Source organism: Lissotriton vulgaris, chromosome 5 (genome assembly GCF_964263255.1).
Source record: "Lissotriton vulgaris chromosome 5, aLisVul1.2, whole genome shotgun sequence".
NCBI lineage: Eukaryota > Metazoa > Chordata > Amphibia > Caudata > Salamandridae > Lissotriton > Lissotriton vulgaris.
This window is the reverse complement of record NC_141693.1, coordinates 1,510,735,041-1,510,753,279: the sequence shown is the minus strand read 5'-3', so window position 1 is coordinate 1,510,753,279 and position 18,239 is coordinate 1,510,735,041. Positions and strand designations below refer to the sequence as shown.

The window sequence follows — 18,239 nt, the reverse complement described above, 5'->3', positions numbered from 1 at the left end:
TTGTCTGTACGATCGCTGGAGACGGCTCTCCCCGGAGACCTCTCCCCTTATCCTCGGCCGACCCTCCCGGTCCGTCTAACACCTACCTTCATGCATCAGTTCCTAATACCAGACTGAACTTGGTAGTTAGACAGCATGTTTCACGAGACAGGGCTTCCTCTATAGGACACTCCAGGCATTGTGAGATGGGCCTCCAGAGGAAAGGACTGTCTGGGGGAGGGGCCTTCCAGGAATAGTACCCTCTGGGGGAGGGGCCTCTCAAGGATAGGATGCTCCCGGTATTGTGGGTGTAGCCTCCCAAGGATAGATAACCTTTTACTGGGCTACAGCTGACAGGTGAGTAGAAGGAATGAAAATGTTTAAGAGGCGCCCAATGTACTCTACTAAAAACAGACAATGGTCCCATCGAGTGAGATACAAATGGTTTGAGTGCAGATTGCTTCCAATACCAGACTCCTCTCTCTAGAACACACTTGCTTTATCCCTCCTCTTGAAAATCAGACTCATGGCATTTAGGAAAACCCTAACAAATGAACTTTGGATCAAACTAAAGGTGTGAAGGTCAATAGTATATGAACCTTCACTGCATCCATTCTCACCACCTGTAACCTCCCTTCCCTACCTAGCAAAGCACTTTGAAGTGACCAACCGCCATCTCAATACAGCAAAGAAAAATATATAAATACCTGTAAAACTCTGCTGGGCATCAGTCTTGTGGTGGCATTGAAGGAATATTGTGCGTATTCATCTTCTCTAAGTGGAATCATAGTAATAGGAAGTGATGTAGCAGAAAATAGAGACCAACATTGAGGCTTTGAGGCAGAGTGCTGGAAGTGGTATGAGAGTAACACAAGAGAGACATTGGGAGTGGACGTGTGCATTGAAAAGAGATGGAAGAGATTGATGGAGGAGTTCTTGGAGATAGAAGAGGACAAGAGAGAGAAATGTCAGTGGTTGAGAGATTGTATTGTATTGCAGTGTATTGGGTTGCTTTATAGAACACTGAGAGCACTTTCCCTGCATTATCGGACGCCGTACCTGATTCAGCCCTGCAGCTGGGACATTCCTGCCTGTTTCTTTTTGCCGGTCTCCTCCCGCCGCTGCGTGCCTTCTGTCACCTGGCACTCCAACCACCATCATCAGTCTCAGCGGCAGGAAGCCGCCCCCACCCATTGCGCGCCCGGAGGCGCTTTAAATTCGAAGGTGAACATCAGAGGAGCGGGTTGCTTTATAGAACACTGAGAGCACTTTCCCTGCATTATCGGACGCCGTACCTGATTCAGCCCTGCAGCTGGGACATTCCTGCCTGTTTCTTTTTGCCGGTCTCCTCCCGCCGCTGCGTGCCTTCTGTCACCTGGCACTCCAACCACCATCAGTCTCAGCGGCAGGAAGCCGCCCCCACCCATTGCGCGCCCGGAGGCGCTTTAAATTCGAAGGTGAACATCAGAGGAGCGGGTTGCTTTATAGAACACTGAGAGCACTTTCCCTGCATTATCGGACGCCGTACCTGATTCAGCCCTGCAGCTGGGACATTCCTGCCTGTTTCTTTTTGCCGGTCTCCTCCCGCCGCTGCGTGCCTTCTGTCACCTGGCACTCCAACCACCATCAGTCTCAGCGGCAGGAAGCCGCCCCCACCCATTGCGCGCCCGGAGGCGCTTTTAAATCGAAGGTGAACCCTGCGTCGCGGGACGCGAGCGGGACGCCCGGGGCTAAGCCCGGGCAAAGGGCGGGCCCTCTGTGGCCCTCAGGGGACCTAAGGTGACGGGACGGGCCACCCCTCATACGTGTTCCAAATAAAATTCATTATTCATTCCGTGTTTACTTGCTGCCCTCATCGCAGTCGGCTCTGATCCGGGACTGTTTGGGAATTCAAGCAGGAAGGTAACAAGACTTCTTTGGTAACCTTGATTGACTATATTGACTCTAGAGGGGTAAAGATTGTAAGCTATTACCACTAGCATCAAAATGTCGAAGGCAAAAAAACCTAACGGTCCGGGGAATACCATGGATAATTATTTAGTACAAGTGGTGGAAAATATTAATCTTGAAAGGAGGGCTTCGTTGGGTCTGAGCTCCCCACTATCGTTGCCCCAAAATGAGATCTCTGATACGGATTTAATTGCTCTGGGCACCCCGATTATTTCATCCCCAGCCTCCCATGACCTGGACATGGGGCTACCACAAAATGTATCAGCCATAGAGCACTTAGCTACCACTATTGAAGCACCAGCTGGAGATTTTGAGCTAGACATAGAACCCCCCCTGCATGAACAAGATCTAGATTTGGAGATAGTAGATTCCTCCCCCCCCACCGGATGTTCCTGTTCCGGCTCCAAGAGTAACAAAAGCTATTGCCAAGATCCTGACAAAAAGAGAAGGGCTAAGGTCTAGCAGGAGAAAGCCAGCTACTCCGCCTAACAGGAAAAATGTAGATGGGAATGCGAATAGAGGAGATATGAATCAAGGATGGGATGAAGAGGGTATATTAAAAAAACTCATGGGTATGCTGGATATTAAGTTAAACCAGCTAGTAAAACCCTTAATCTCAAAAATAGATCAGCTAACTGCTAAAATAAATAAATTGGAAGACCATGTAACAGCAACTAACAATAAAATGGGGGAATTGCCAACCATGTTGGTAGAAAAGCTGGCTGAAAAAACTCAATTAGAAGTTCTACCCCAAGGTGAAATAGAGCTGCTTCAGAACGAGCAAGCTCGACCCGAGCGTGGCCCACAACAAGCTAACCTTGCTACCATTCCATCAATCGAGCCTGAAGGTAATTGCTTACTGCAGGGCCCCTACATAGAAAACAGCCCTATGGAGCTAATTGTTGAAGCTTCACCCCTTATCCTGGTTCTTGCCAATGTTCCCCCCTTAAATATAGGTCAACAAGAACATCCAGAATCTCTATTAAACAAGGCATTTAACTGGTTAAGTAATAACATGCATATGTGTCCCGGGGGCGACCATAAACTGGCAGAAGATTTATTAACCGCAAGACGGGTAAAATGGATAGGGAGTAGCACTAAGAAATTTTCTGGGGACTGTGTGATCCTGAGTCTTAAAGGCCCCGAAGTCTTACCTGAAATCTTGAATAACCTTTTTCCACCTCAACGCAGAACAGCAGAGTTAATCCCACTAACCCTGGACTTTTTTTATAATAGGAAAGGCCTAGCATCAAACCCGAGCATCCTGAGAACTAAATGGTCAACAGTGACCAGTAGATGTGCAAAGGGGGGCCTAGCCAATGTCTGGGGATTAAACTTAGATAACAGATATACAGCATTGTCTAATCTAAATGAGTGTGACTGACTCGTAATGGATAAAGGACTATTAGTGAAAAATGAGGTACGACATCCTACAAGCCAACTAGACAATCCTATGGTCCAAAATAATAAAAACATGGATCCCAGCCACATGGTCCCCAAAAGTCCAAATAGCAACATATTTATATTAGGGCCAGAGGATCTTATCAACACTAGTCCAGTAGCTGGGGTTAATACAGGACCTGAGCAGGGGGGCCCATCAAGAAGGGATGTCAGTATAAATACGGAGCTGGCATGTACACTAACTTTTATATCCTGGAACATAGCAGGTATAGCTAGCAAAATAGATAACCCTGATTGGCTTGATTATATAGACATGCATGACATAGTTATGTTACAAGAAACCTGGTCAGTCGACCCAGTTTTTCGAGTGGGGTATTTACATTTTTTTAAACCTGCACTTAAAGGTGGCAAGGGACGTCCCTCTGGAGGATTGTCGATATGGGTTCGTCAAGCATTGTCCTGTACCATATCACAAAGGCAAATAACATCAAATGATATTCTAGCACTAAATATCAAATGGCCTAATGGACAAGAAACAGCCTTGTATAATATCTATGCCAGGGGGGTTAGTGCAGGTATTCCTTCTGATGTCTTTTCCACTCTAGAACAAGACATTGAAACCCTCTGTTCTAATCCACACATTATAGTGGGTGGTGATTTTAACTCAACCTTTGAGCCCCTAGGTGAAGAGGATGGGAGCCTAACGGAGGAGGAGGATAGTAGATGGGGAATACCACAATTGGAGCTCCCTCCTATAAAAAGATGGAGTGCCACGGCCATTAGAATTAAGAGCCTCTGCCTTTCTAGAGGCTTGAGAGCTGTGAATGGGAGAACACAATCCGACCAAAAAGGGAACTCCACTTTTGACAATGGTCGTGCCACAAGTAGGATTGATTATCTCTTAATTGATGTAAGAGCATGGCCCCAACTACTAGACATGGAAGTCGTCCTACGATTAGAGAGTGATCACCACCCCCTCTATATGACATTCCATCCTTATCAAGAGTCTAGAGTACCCACTAATAAAAAGCTGATGGTAACACGAGATCTTGTCTGCTCAAATAATCAAAGACACCTGAAATGGGGAATGTTGTTAAGAGATGAAAGGAACCTAGAAAATATGAAAAGTCAGGCAAGAGAGGAAGTGAGTAACATCATAGTGCAATCTGGGACTCGTAATTTCCAGAAATACATGATGGAGGCTCATAAAAACCTATTCTATAAATTGCAAAGCTTTTTTATTAAAACAGTAGATCATACCCCAGCCAAAAAATCCATAGCCGTTAAAGGCTGGTACGATAAAAGCTGTAGAATGGCAAGGCAAAACTTAAGTCAAAAACTAAAAATAGGAAACCCAACAGCTGTTAAAAGGGCAAGGGATATCTATAGGCAGACACAAAAACAAGCAAAGAGGAGATGGGATGAAGAGGGATGGAGCGAATTAAAACAGGCATGTACCAACAAAGATTCCAAGCAGTTTTGGGCCCTAATTAAATGGAATAGGGGTGGGACAGCAGATCAACCACAAAATCATGTGCCAATAGATGGCTGGAATGATTTTTTTAAACCTCAGTACGCAAGAGCCTCGACATATGCATCCATATCTCCCCCCCAAGCTATATTTTTCAGCGATCATATATTCACTGAAAAGGATGTTAACTTGGCACTAGATTGTGTATCGGGTGGAAAGGCGCCAGGCATGGATGGCATCCCAGCTGACGTCTTTCTATCTGACCGTGCCTCTTGGTGCACATATTTCACAATGCTGTCAAATGCTATCGCTATGGGTGGAGAAGTCCCAGCCTCATGGAAAGGGGCAGAAATCATCCCTATCTATAAAAAGGGGGACAAAACCCAGGCAAAAAATTATAGACCCATTAGTCTGATTGATACAGCGCAGAAAATAATGGGTCGACTAGTCCAGAATAAACTGCAACAATGGATTGAAGACCAAAATATACTGTCACCTTATCAAGCAGGTTTTCGCCCCTTGACTAGTAGTGTTGACCAAGTCTTTTATTTTCTAGCCGTGTATTGGAGAAATGTCACGTTGCGAAAGGGAACATTGTATGCAGTTTTTGTGGACCTAAAAGCGGCGTTTGACCTGGTGCCGAGAGAGAAATTGTGGGAAACCCTGGATGAGGTGGGAATAAGTCCTGAGCTCCTCACTTTGCTGGTGCGCCTTCACGAAAATAATTATGCAAAAATAAGGTGGGGCAAACAGGGGGAAGTGACATCCCCCTTCCCAGTAGAACGAGGGGTGAGGCAAGGGTGCGTTCTGGCCCCAACGCTTTTTTCAATCTACATAAATGGAATTGTGGAGCATTTAAATAAATCTCCAACTGATGCTCCAACCATGGCAGGTGTACACGTCCCCGCACTTATGTTCGCGGACGATACGCTTTTATTATCACGTACGCCTAGTGGATTGCAGAAAGCGGTTGATGCCTTTGGGGTTTTTTGCGATAGTCGAGGCCTGGAATTAAATACCAGCAAAACTAAATTTATGTGCCTGAACTCCCAAACAGGTTTTAAGGGGACGATAAAATACAAGGGTGAACCACTGGAAAAAGTAGATGCCTTTGCTTATTTAGGAATCGCCCTCCAAAATGACATGAAATGGAATTCACACATCAACATGGCATCTTTAAAATTTAGCCAGCTAGCAGGTGCAGTTACAGTCAAACATAATACTTCTTTGACAAGACCCATAAATTGTGCACTTGAAGTTTATAGTATGAAAGTAGTAAGTGCATGCCTGTATGGGTCTGAGCTCTGGGGTTTTTCAAATCTAGGTGACCTAGGGGGGGACGGAAAATAGATTCTTACGAGGGCTTGTTAGGGCCCCACAAAGTACACCTATTATCCCACTTAAGATGGATCTAGGTAGGAAAAATATTGAAGACATTGCCCGCCTACGTCCCTTGCTATACTGGAGGCGGTTAATGGTAACCCCAGAGTTAAGTCACTATGCATCTGCTTTTTTTGATGTTGTGAAGTTTGATTGCTTTCATTCCATTGTATGGCTAAATGAACTGCGGAGCACACTGGTGAAATTGGGTCTGGACCATTTGTGGGGTAATAAGGATGTTGCCCTATTTCCTTCAAAAAAACAACTCAAGGATATTTACTGGGAGTCAGTATATGCAACACTGTACTGCAAAGGTTTGCAATCTTCCCTGACCTTACGCTTTTTGGATACAAAACAAATTCCATCATACGAAAAATACTGGGATGTAGTTGAACGTCCATTGGATAGGAAACTATATTTCCAATTTCGGGTGGGAACTCTCCCAGTGAACGCTTTTACACAAAAATGGTCTCCACTAAAGGACGCTTATTGCAATCATTGTAAAAATGAAATAGAGGACATTGCACACTTGTTTTTCATCTGCCCCCTCTATGTGACCCCGCGCCAAAAGTGGTTAAAACCAACCTGTAGGAATTTGGGTACTCGTTGTTGCTTACAGGCCCTAAGAATTTTAATGTCTGACACCTCAATACCACTGGTAATAGGCGTAGCAAAATTCCTTGCATGGGCGTGGGTAATAAGATCTCGTGCTTCACGGCCTATTGAATAATATGATTTATTAACTGCTGGTATAACCTTCCTTGTCCATTTTTAACATTTCTATATGGAATTTTATAAAACTGTATGTATACATTTTATAGTATTACTAGCTTTTCGATTTTTGCTGTTTAATATGTTTTTTAATGTAGTATTTTAAGTATTTATTGTATGATGTTTAGGAGGTTGCTTTTATGACTAAAAGTCGAATAAAGCTTTGAAACGAAATGAAACGATTGTTTATATAGAGCTAACTACCACTATATGGGCCGCTGAAGCCCTTGCCTACCTGAGTAGCACCCTACATAGTGTAGGGTGCATGGTTGGATGAATATTGTCATTGTTTTGAACCTATGTGGGATGTGCTTCGATGCTATGTGTGATGACCACTGAGGGGTGGTTATGGTGTAATGGGACTTGTTATGTAGCAGTGTGTTGGTTGATGAAGTGTGAGAGACAGATGCACACTTTTGGGGTTTTCAGCATGGTGGTAGCTTTGATCAGCTCTGCAGGTCCCTTTAGGGTATTTCATATGATATAGCCTGCTTAGCTGGTTACTGTACTGGATTGTCAAATCTGATATTGCCTGAGCTGGCATGTGTGCATGTGTGCTGATGAACATGTAGCTATGCATGTTCGAGCCAGTGGAATGAGGCAGCTGTCATTTGGTTTCTTATTTCTTTAGCTCAAGCCTGGGCAGCGCATGTGCTGCTCTGCGAGGCATGCTGAATTTGAGTATGGACTTGAAGCTCCGCCCTCTCACTGCCCATATTTTTCATTGGCTTGTGTCATTGTTCTTTGTAAAGGCTGGCTTCTGATTCGTTAATAGGATTGTTAATCCCTCCTTAGTACCGCCTTGACTTCATTTGTAACCTCCCATGAGGACTGGCCCTTTTTCTTTTTCTTTTGTTGTTACATGATATGTCTTATTTCATCTGAAGGCACTATTTTTTTATTGAGTTTCTCGTACTGCAGGCACGACATGCTTTTCTGCAACATTCAGTGCGCCATGCGCACTTTCACTTCCCAAGCAACCCAGGACAATGGAGGCCGCTTCTTTGAAATGAAATAGGCCTCACATTTACATGAGTTTGAGCTATTGACATTGTAAATGACAATCTGGCAGATGCATCAAAGTTATGTTTTGCGAGTCCTTAATAGCAAATTTTAAGGAATCGCTATTAAAGACTCGCAAAACGGGATGCATGTAGGAATCGCAATGTTATTAGCGATTCCTACAGATTCCTTATTTGCGATTCGGTAATAGCTAATCGCTAATAAGGAATGGCTTTCCCATTCCTATGGGTCTAAAGGCCCAGGAGGAATGAATGGGAAAGCCATTCCTTATTAGCGATTAGCTATTACCGAATCGCTAATGTTCCGCTGTTTCAAGGGTGCCAGGGTGTCCAAAGGACACCCTGTTGCACCCCTGAAATGGACCTGTGCACAAATGTTACACACACACATGCCCTAAGGGCATGTGTGTGTGCAACATGTAACTTTGAAAAATGCACAAAAGTGCATTTTTCAAAGTTTTAGCAAATTACCACAAAGTTCAACTTCATGGTAATTTGCTCCCCCTATTAGCGAAATCGCTATTTTTTTGGGTTTCATGCATTGCATTTAAGGAATCTCATTTCGGGATTCCTTAAATGCAAGAGCAATTTAAGGAATCGCTATTTAGAGATTCCTTAAATTGCGATTTCTGCATTTGGGATGATGCATCCCAAATGCAAAAATACCGGGAGCAAACGGCCAGATTCTAAGAATCTGCCCGTTTGCTCCAGGTATTTTCTTTGATGCATCTGCCTGAATGCCTTTTATTTATGAGTTAATTATCAAAACAGATAAATAAAAGGCATTCTCATGTACGATGCCAATAGCTTAAAGTCTTGCAACTGCGAGATCTATTGCATTGCAATTGCTTGTTTATTTATTTAACAATCCAAGATGATAGAGTCCGCTTGGATCTGTAAATAAAACAAATTTCTTTTTTTTTTAGCATATTATCACTTTCTGCACTGCTGAGTAACCTTGCCGGAAAATGACAGCTTCCTAGCCCTCCAAAAGAAAAAAGAAAATCCAGAATGGAGGCTGGGCTGGTGGAGAAGGGGTGGAGTGAGCAATGGAGGAGCAGAGAGAAATAAATGAGGAAGCAACAAGAAGCCCCCACGCTGTGGGTTATTGTAGGTGGGAAGCAGCACTAACACTCACATGGAGTGCTGAAAGACAAATAAAAATGTAGTTCAATAAATGAGCATTGTAAGGCAATGAAAAGGATGCGAAAGAGGCTATGCTCCAGCAGTGGCATAACGAACCTTGAGGGGGCCACCCTGCAAACTACATGGAGGGTGCCCCTCATGCCCCGGATCCAGCCAAGAGCTCTAAGGCCAGGGACCCGCTATCCTTGCACGGTGCCAGAGGGGCCTGCTGGGCATCGGGGTCCCCCGCACTGCTGGGGCTGCGGGGGGGCTATTGCAATGCCACTGAGCTCCAGATTAGAAACAAACATAACAACAGGAAGACAAGTCATTGAATAAGAAGCAAGCAAATGCGCATGACACGAAAGTCAACGAATTACGGACGGGATCTAAGCCCACCGTTTTTTTGTGTTGTCTACAAGAGGATTTCACAGAGACAGCAAAAATCTCTCTGGTATGTAAGATCTTTTTTTTTTTTTATTTCAAGAAAATTTTATTGATAAAAATAATGATAAGAATAGTAGGAACAAAACACAATACAAGTGATACAAGTGAATCAAGAGAAATATACAAATAGGGGCTAAAATGGGGAAGGAAACCATGTAACTGTATATAAAAGTAAAATTAGCCTGTTATAGATATAGAATTCGATTAAGTAAAGGCCACTATCAAAGCAATAAACAAACGTATCACTATCATATTTGGAGAGGGGAGGAATCAGAATAAAAGAAGAAAGGAAAGAAGAGAGAGAGCAATAGAAAAGATGAAAGGGAATAGAGGACAGGAAAGAGAAAAGAGAAGAAGAAAAAAGAAGAAAAAGAAAAAGAAGAAGAAGAAGGATTCCCACAGGACTACTGGTATGTAAGATCTAAAATCACTGGCATGGGGGACAAAAGAGGAACGAAAAGGAAGGACACCACTGAGCATGAGAAGAAAAGAGAATTTGAAACATATATTGGTTGGAAAAGCTTCTGATTGTGCCACTACGGATCAAACCTTCTAGATCAAAATCGTCTAAAAGTTCTATATGAAATTCCGTGGAGTTTAAAGATACTGTATCCTTCAGGTTTAAAGCTTCTAGATACTGATAAAATATCAAACTAATTTCCCTTTTAAGATACCATACCCCTTGACCTCCGAGCTTCTGTATCCCTACAGTGTAAACCTGCTAGATCGATTTCCTTGAAGTTTAAAGATCCTCGATTGCTAGAGCTCAACGTTTCTAGATCTCTGGTCTGCAAAAATGTCTTTAATCTCAGAGATTAATGAACTAGAATTACTAAATATCAGTCTTTTTCTAACTCTAGGGTTCCACACGTTTAGCCTAAGAGATCTAAACTCTAGATGGATACAATTCAAAAGTTCTTTAGTCAATGTTTTTAGAGTTTAAATGTATCCACACTGCAGAGGCGCAAGAGGGGGGGGGAAATTTCAGGGGGGGGGGCCTGAGTCTTCAAGCAAAAGGCAGAGTGGAGCTGCAGGGGCTCTACGAAGGGGGGAAAATCATCAAAGCTTCATTAACAAGCAAAAGGTCTTTTAAAGACCTGTGAAGTGCTCGGGTGCGGCTTTGTGTGTGCCCGGGTAGCTGTCTCATCCCGGCTGACACACATGCTAAAGCCCTTTGAGTCCAATGGGCGTTGCGCGCCTAACACACTTGTCCAATCCTCCAGATTCCTGGATGGGAATAGGAGTGATGGTCGGCCAATGGGGGAGAGAGGGGAGGGGCGGGTGAGATGCTAGTGGAGAGAAATGGGCAAGTTGGCCGCCTGTTGGGTTGCGATTGGCCTACGAACAATGATGGAGAAAAGAATTAGCTACAAGAAGCATGAGCCCTTTGGATTGGCAATTTAAAGTGAACTGGACTCACCTTCGGAAATGCGCAGGTCTATTTCCTTCATTTTCTTAACTTTGTTCGTGGAATTGAAATACACCGCGCACCAGTACACTCCCGCATCCGGCTCCTCGAGCTTCTGAACCGTGACAGATATCTGTCGTGTTCTTTTGTTATCACTAATATGGGTCCTTCCGGATGTGGCGCTCACTAGTGTCTCACCACTCCATCGTGGTGTTATGACAACAGGATCACAAACACTTGGCCTTGTCTCTCTGCACCATGTTTTCTGCTGATCCTTATAATCGTTTTCGTAGAAGCAGAGCACAGTCACACTTTCTCCAGGGCCGCATTGTACAATCTCTGAGCGCTGACCTGAAAAAGAACAAACGGATTAATCCTGTGACCGGCCAGAAGACAAGGTATCTGCGCCACTTGTTGTGGAGCTAATAATCAACATGACATTGAGTTATTTACATACATATTGCGAAGCTGCTCAAACACGGCGTTGCGTGAAGGCGCAGAGGACGTGCGGTCCAGAGGGCCCTGGGTCAGGTGTCCCTGAAGGCGATGCCAGGACTTCCAGTCAAGCCTCCCCCTCCCACCTCAAGGGTGGCCGCGCCGCACCCTTCCAGTGCCTTGCAGACCCCACACTGACCCGTAAAGGCTCCTGCAGTGTCCTGCCCTGATAGAACCCGGCTAGCTACAGTGATTGTCCAGCTGCTTTTCAATAGCAGCGGGGATTGGGCCCGGATTGACAGAAAAAGCCTGGCCTCCAAAGTTAGCAAAGCTACCCGTTGAAAGGTGTGTGGCACTCTGCCCCATACCTCAAGAATTCCTCCAACGCAGCACTTAAATATACTGCATTATTATGTGAAATTCATGTGTCGCCATGCAACAATAACTACATCTCATATTGTCGACAATGTCGTGTAATGTATCATGTGCAAAGTGACAGCTAAATGTACTTCCTGAAAACACAGCCTGATAAAATGCCTTCTCAGTACGTTTGCCTAAACACATATATATCACACTAACATTAGAACACGTCACCCAGACAGAGTCAATCACCTCGGAGCTCCATCCGGAAGTCGACCTTACTTTAAACCAATGAGTGAACATTCCATCGTCAGAGACACTTGACAAAATAACACTACGTCTCAATGAGAGTAGTCAACAAGGAACCCCACAACCATGAGGTAGGGTTGCCCCAGACTACTGCAAGTGACACATGGCCATACAAACGACAGACGTGTGCCATACAAATGCTTGTGACATAACACAGCAAACAGTGAATAAGTCTCTTGAATGAGATCACCAGATTATTGTGGGCTCTCCTCACCTGAAACAACACCAACTAATAGGAGAAGGAGCGGAAATGCCATCTTGTGCACCTCTACGAGTGCCAGCTTGAGGGGCCCCTCAGGCATGAAATGACAGTCTCTGTCACTTTGTCTGATTCTGTCTCTGTTTAGAGGAAATGGTGACAGCTCTAGACATAGGCACTGTGGACACTGTGAGTGAGAGGAAGTCTGACTAAAGTATTTCATATGCGTATAACAAGAGGGAGAGAGAGGACTAGGTAGCTAGTCCGTGTCCCCTAGGGTTTATATGTGATTAAACAAAAAGGACTAGCTTAAGTTGACCAAAGTGTTACAGTACTCAAATTAGTTCTGTCACGGTAACCTTGTTGGTGTATTCATGAAGCCCTCACCCACCAACCTAGTTGGTGCCATGCTTTATCATCGGGTCCACCCAGTGACACCTAGTACGTCCCGGGTGTGCTACGACGCCTGATTACAGCGGAGCTGGTATATTGCTGAGTGTGCAGTGATGTTGGGTGAGTTGTGATTTAAAACGGCTTGGTGGTGGTCCCAGTACCCGATGGTAAATTAGATTTTAATAACTGGGCCGTCACCAGCAGTTAAAAGTAAGGCTACAGGACGCGTAAGGGTGGCGGGTTACTGCCCCCTGGTTCCTTCAGATGGTCGACATGTTTCAGCCAGTGCCTTAGAGTATTCTGGCTTTCCTCAGGACCGATTTTTAAAAAGGTGTGGTGAAATAAAACAGACTAGTGTTGTGGTACAGACTATGTGATACACACACTAAGGCGTTTTCCTATATGTGAGAGGGGGATTCCCTTCTCATGCATACGCTTTGGGTTATTAGCCAAGGCTTCCTGGAGGGAAGCGGTAAGGGGATGACCAGTCTTTCTGGTCAGTGCCTGCCTTGTACCTGTTGTCCCGCCGTCGGAAGACTGGTCATCCCCTTACCGCTTCCCTCCAGGAAGCCTTGGCTAATAACCCAAGGCGTATGCATGAGACGGGAATCCCCCTCTCACATATAGAAAAACGCCTTAGTGTGTGTATCACATAGTCTGTACCACAACACTAGTCTGTTTTATTTCACCACACCTTTTTAAAAATCGGTCCTGAGGAAAGCCAGAATACTCTAAGGCACTGGCTGAAACATGTCGACCATCTGAAGGACGCAGGGGGCAGTAACTCGCCACCCTTACGCGTCCTGTAGCCTTACTTTTAACCGCTGGTTACGGCCCAGTTATTAAAATCTAATTTACCCTCGGGTACTGGGACCACCACCAAGCCGTTTTAAATCACAACTCACCCAACCTCACTGCACACTCAGCAATATACCAGCTCTGCTGTAATCAGGCGTCGTAGCACACCCGGGACATACTAGGTGTCACTGGGTGGGCCCGATGATGAAGCATGCCACCAACTAGGTTGGTGGGTGAGGGCTTCATGAATACACCAACAAGGTGCCCGTGACAGAACTAATTTGAGTAAAGTATTTCATAACCTGAAATTCTGGGCAGCACAGAGTGTGTCCTGTAGGCCTACACTGCCCCCTTTGCAGTGTGGGTGCGTTGGAGAATCCTTGGCACTGTCCCTACTCCCTCCATGAGTGAGCATCTCTCTTTTGGGAATTGCTTGTGTTTAGTTTCAGTGCTGCTTTATCAGGATTAGTGAGACCTGAGGCGTTGGCACTGAACTAAGCGGGGCATGTGGGGGGTGCAGGCGCCAGTAGATCCCTCTGTGCTTCCTGCACCCAGTGCTGTAATAGTAGGTGGAGTGGAGAGTCCTGTCAGGGACCTACCAGGAGAACTTTGAGGCTAAGGAATTGGGGCATTTGTAGTAGATGGCTTTGTGGTCTATAACATGGCCTTAAACATGGCTCATCTTTCATTGGGGAGCCGGTGTAACTGCTTTAACTCTGATGATGTATCTGTGTGTGTAGGCAGGCTGGCGATGAGCAGAGCAGTATCACCTTGCACCAGTGGTCGAAGTGGGGACAAAAAAGTAGGGGAACTGTGGGCGGAGACTCAGGGGGCGGGAAAATTCAGAGGATTGGATTAGTGGGCGGAGCCGGAGGTGTGGCTAAAAATAGCAAAACATACCAATTTTTAGTGCATTTGGCATATCACTGACCAGTTACAGCTTATAACGTTATTTAATTCAAACAATCAATAAACATGTTCATTTGAGGTTTAATATACAAGTTGTTTATATTTAATTCATTTACAATGTGGGACATGTTTCCAATCACAGAATATTCCAAATACGCTTATAAGTGGAATCATAAGCCATTTGTCTCCGAGCCATGCAGTTTCTTTCATTGGCACTTCCTGCATTGCAAATCCCTGGTGAGTTTGCAATGCGAAATGGAGGCACCAATGGGTGAGGTGGACTGGCCGCAAGGGTCCTGTGTATCTTCCCCAGATCGAGCCTCCCATTCCCACCGTCATTCTGGCATCGATCAATACCCTGCTTTATACATACCCATGTTTTGTCCTCTCTTTGCCACCATTACTTCCTGGCATCGCTCATTACCGTACTTCTGGCATAGCAGGGTTGAGCCCTCCTCTTACCAACCTAATTCTTGGCCTCACTCTTAACCCTGATTCCAGCAAACCCAGATCTAGCCTTCCCCAATTTTAATTCCTGCCATCGCATATTACTCTGCTTCTAACATACCCAGATCCAGCTTTGCTTTCGCCCACTCTCACTTCCTGGCATTGAACACAATCCTGCTTCTGGCATAGCCAGGTTCAGCCCTACCCTTGCACCCTTAGCCCCTGGCATAGTCGTTAGCATGCTTCTACCATACTTAGATCCAACCCTCATCTCGTCACCCTTAAGTTCTGGCTTCGCTAACTACCCAATTCCTTGCATACAGGGTATATCCTTCCTGTCACCTTACTTCCTGGCATTGTCTTTTACCCTACTTCTAGCACCCCAGGATCAAACCATTCTGTTGTCACACCTATTTAAGGCAACGCTAATTACTTTACCTTTAGGATGTCAGGAGCCAGCTCTCCCCTCACCATCCTCACTTTCTAGCACTGCTCATTACCATGCATCTAGCATACCCAAATACAGCCATCCCATTACCACCCTTACTTCCTGGCACTCATTACCTTGCTTCTAGCATACCCAGCTTCAGCTCTTCCCTTACCGCCTTTACTTCATGTTATAGTTTATTGCCATGCTTCTACCAAACTTATATCTAGCCTTCATCTCGTCCTGCTTAGTTTCTAAAATCACTCACTACAAAGCTTGGAGGATACCCAGGTGCAGCCTTCCTCTGACCACCCTTACTTCCTGGCATTGCTCTTTACCTTAGTTCTAGGAGTGATTCAGCCCTTCCGGTGCCATCGCTACTTCCTGGCATTTCTAGTTACCTTGCTTATAGCTTTACTAGAGTTAAACCCAATTTGCTGACCTTACTTCAAGGTATCCCAAATTACCTTACTTCTAGCATACACAGATACAACCATCCCCTCACTACCCTTACTTTTTAGACATCATTATCCTGCTTCTAGCATAGACAGGTTCAGCCCTCCCCTCGTCCTCTACCTCCTTGCACCACTTATTATTGCCCTACTCTAGAATACCCAGGTCCCACCCTCCTCTCGCCACCCTTACTGCCCGGAATCGGTTATTACCATAGGTCTAGCCATAGTTGGATCTCGCCCTCCCTTCGGAAGCCCCACTTCCTAGAATCATTCATTCCCCCAACTTCTAGCTTACATGGTTCATTTCTCCTCTTTCCACTCTTACTTCCTAGCACCACTCATTTCCATGCTTCTTCATACCCAGATTCAGCCCTTTCTTCACCCCTCTGTATCCTGGCATCCCTCATTACCCAACTTCTAGCATACCCAGATCCTGCAATCCCCCTCATCCTTACCTCCCGGCATCGCTCATTACCCTATATTTAGAGTACCTAACTCCAGCCCACCCTCCCCACCTGGTATCACACATTACCTTGCTTCTAGCATACCCAATTGTTCACCCTCACATCGCTCATTACCCTGCTTCTAGCGTCCCCACATCAAACCCTTCCACGCCTCCCATGCTCTCTGGAATTACCCTGCTTCTAGCATACTTACACCCAGCACTCCCCTCGCTACCCCTCACTTCCTAGCATATCATTACCCTTCTTCTAGCATACCCAGACCCAGCCCTCCCTCGCCACCCTCACTTCCTGGCAATGCTCATTACCCTGTTTCTAGCATACCCACATCCTGGCCTCCCCTCGCTCCCCCTCACTTCCTGGCAACACTCATTAAACTTGTTCTAACATATCCACATCCCGGCCTTCCCTCGCTCCCCCTCACTTCATGGTATCACCCATTACCTTGCTTTTAGCATACCCACTTGTTCACCCTTACTTCCTCGCATCGCTTATTACCCTGCTTCTAGCGTACCTACATCGAACCCTCCCTCACCACCCATGCTCTCTGGAATTATCCTTCTTCTAGCATACCTACATCAAGCACTCCCCTCGCTCCCCCTCACTTCCTGGCATATCAATACCCTGCTTCTAGTATACTCGGGCCCAGCCCTCCCTCGCCACCCTCATTTCCTGGCAATGCTCATTACCCTGTTTCTAGCATACCCACATTCTGGCCTCCCCTCGCTCCCCCTCACTTCCTGGCATCACTCATTACCCTGCTTCTAACATACCGACATCCTGGCCTCTCCTCACTTCCTGGCATCACTCATTACCCTGCTTCTAGCATACCCACATCCTGGCCTCCCCTCGTCCCCCTCACTTCCTGGCATCACTCATTATTCTGCTTCTAGCATACCCACATCCTGGCCTCCCCTCGCTCCCCCTCACTTCCTGGCATCACTCATTATTCTGCTTCTAGCATACCCACATCCTGGCCTCCCCTCGCTCCCCCTCACTTCCTGGTATTTCTCATTACCCTGCTTCTTGTATACCCAGATCCAGCCCTCCGTCACCACCTTCACTTCCTGGCATTTCATCCATAGACTGCAAACTGCCCAGGGGGCACATAGGGCGAGGGCATAAAAAAGACTTGAAGGGCATCAGCAGAGCCTCGGTACTGTAATTGCAGGTTAAGCTGCACGTCTGGATTGAGATAGGCAGGGACAGCAGTGTCAGGCCCCTACCAGCAGCACAGCGAGCAGTGGCAGATCGGGATAGATGCCCTTCGGTGGAGCAAAATGCCAACATTTTAGAAGAGTAAAGAGGTAAAATAAACGGAAGAATGAATTTTCCCCATTGACTTCTGCAAAAGCAGAGGCCGCAGTCTGCAGAAATAAAGCTGGTTTTGGCTTTCGGGCCTTTTGACATGTATGAATTTTAAAAGCCCGCAGTGAGCCTGGCATGGGTGGTGCCGCCAACTGCACTGGCTTCTGTGCAGGGCACTACACATTGAAAAATAATAACATAAAAAAACAGCAGATAAGAAAATTGACATTTTCTGTTTATTAAACAAAATGCAAGAGGTATTTTATTCCCCCCACTTACTTGATATTTGTGGAGTTCAGCTGAGGCCGTCCAGGCTCCTCGTGCAGGCCCCGGTTCAGAGAAAAGGGCAGAGCTGTAAAGGAGGGGTCGGGGACCTCTGGGCAGGCACAGAGAGTAATTTCCAGGAGAGGCTGGTGGGGCTGGGTCATCTTTTCAGTGGCTGGAGAGTAGATTAATTTATAGCAAGTCACAAAGTCCCCCAGGTCACGTCCATCAGTCTGCTTGACACCAAAGAATCCTGATGTGACCATTGTCACAGGTCACAGTGGGGGCTGGCAGGCAGCGTCCTCACAAATGAGGTGTGAATCACAGGCTCACGGAAGGGGCCATCAGAGGTAGCCGCTTTCGTGCTATGCTACACTGATGGCCCTTTAAGTCTCACTTTGCAGGCCCCTAGACACAGCAGGGAAGGGGAGGAGGTCTGGCGCCCTGCAGAGGCCTTCGTCAATATTCAGGTTGAGTGGGAAAAAAAAGGTGTCATTTAAAGTATGCCTATTCCTACAGT

The 18,239-nt window shown here is 45.9% G+C and overlaps 1 protein-coding gene across 1 annotated transcript in view; it reads right to left on the bottom strand.

Annotated features, from left to right (window-relative positions):
* LOC147712880 (triggering receptor expressed on myeloid cells 2-like) overlaps positions 1 to 18,239 on the bottom strand; it is a 696,111-nt gene that overhangs the window by 472,049 nt on the left and 205,823 nt on the right. The window contains exon 2 of the mRNA XM_086923542.1: positions 10,967 to 11,305. Coding sequence (XP_086779668.1) covers positions 10,967 to 11,305 — 339 coding nt within the window. The remainder of the gene's footprint in view (positions 1 to 10,966; positions 11,306 to 18,239) is intronic.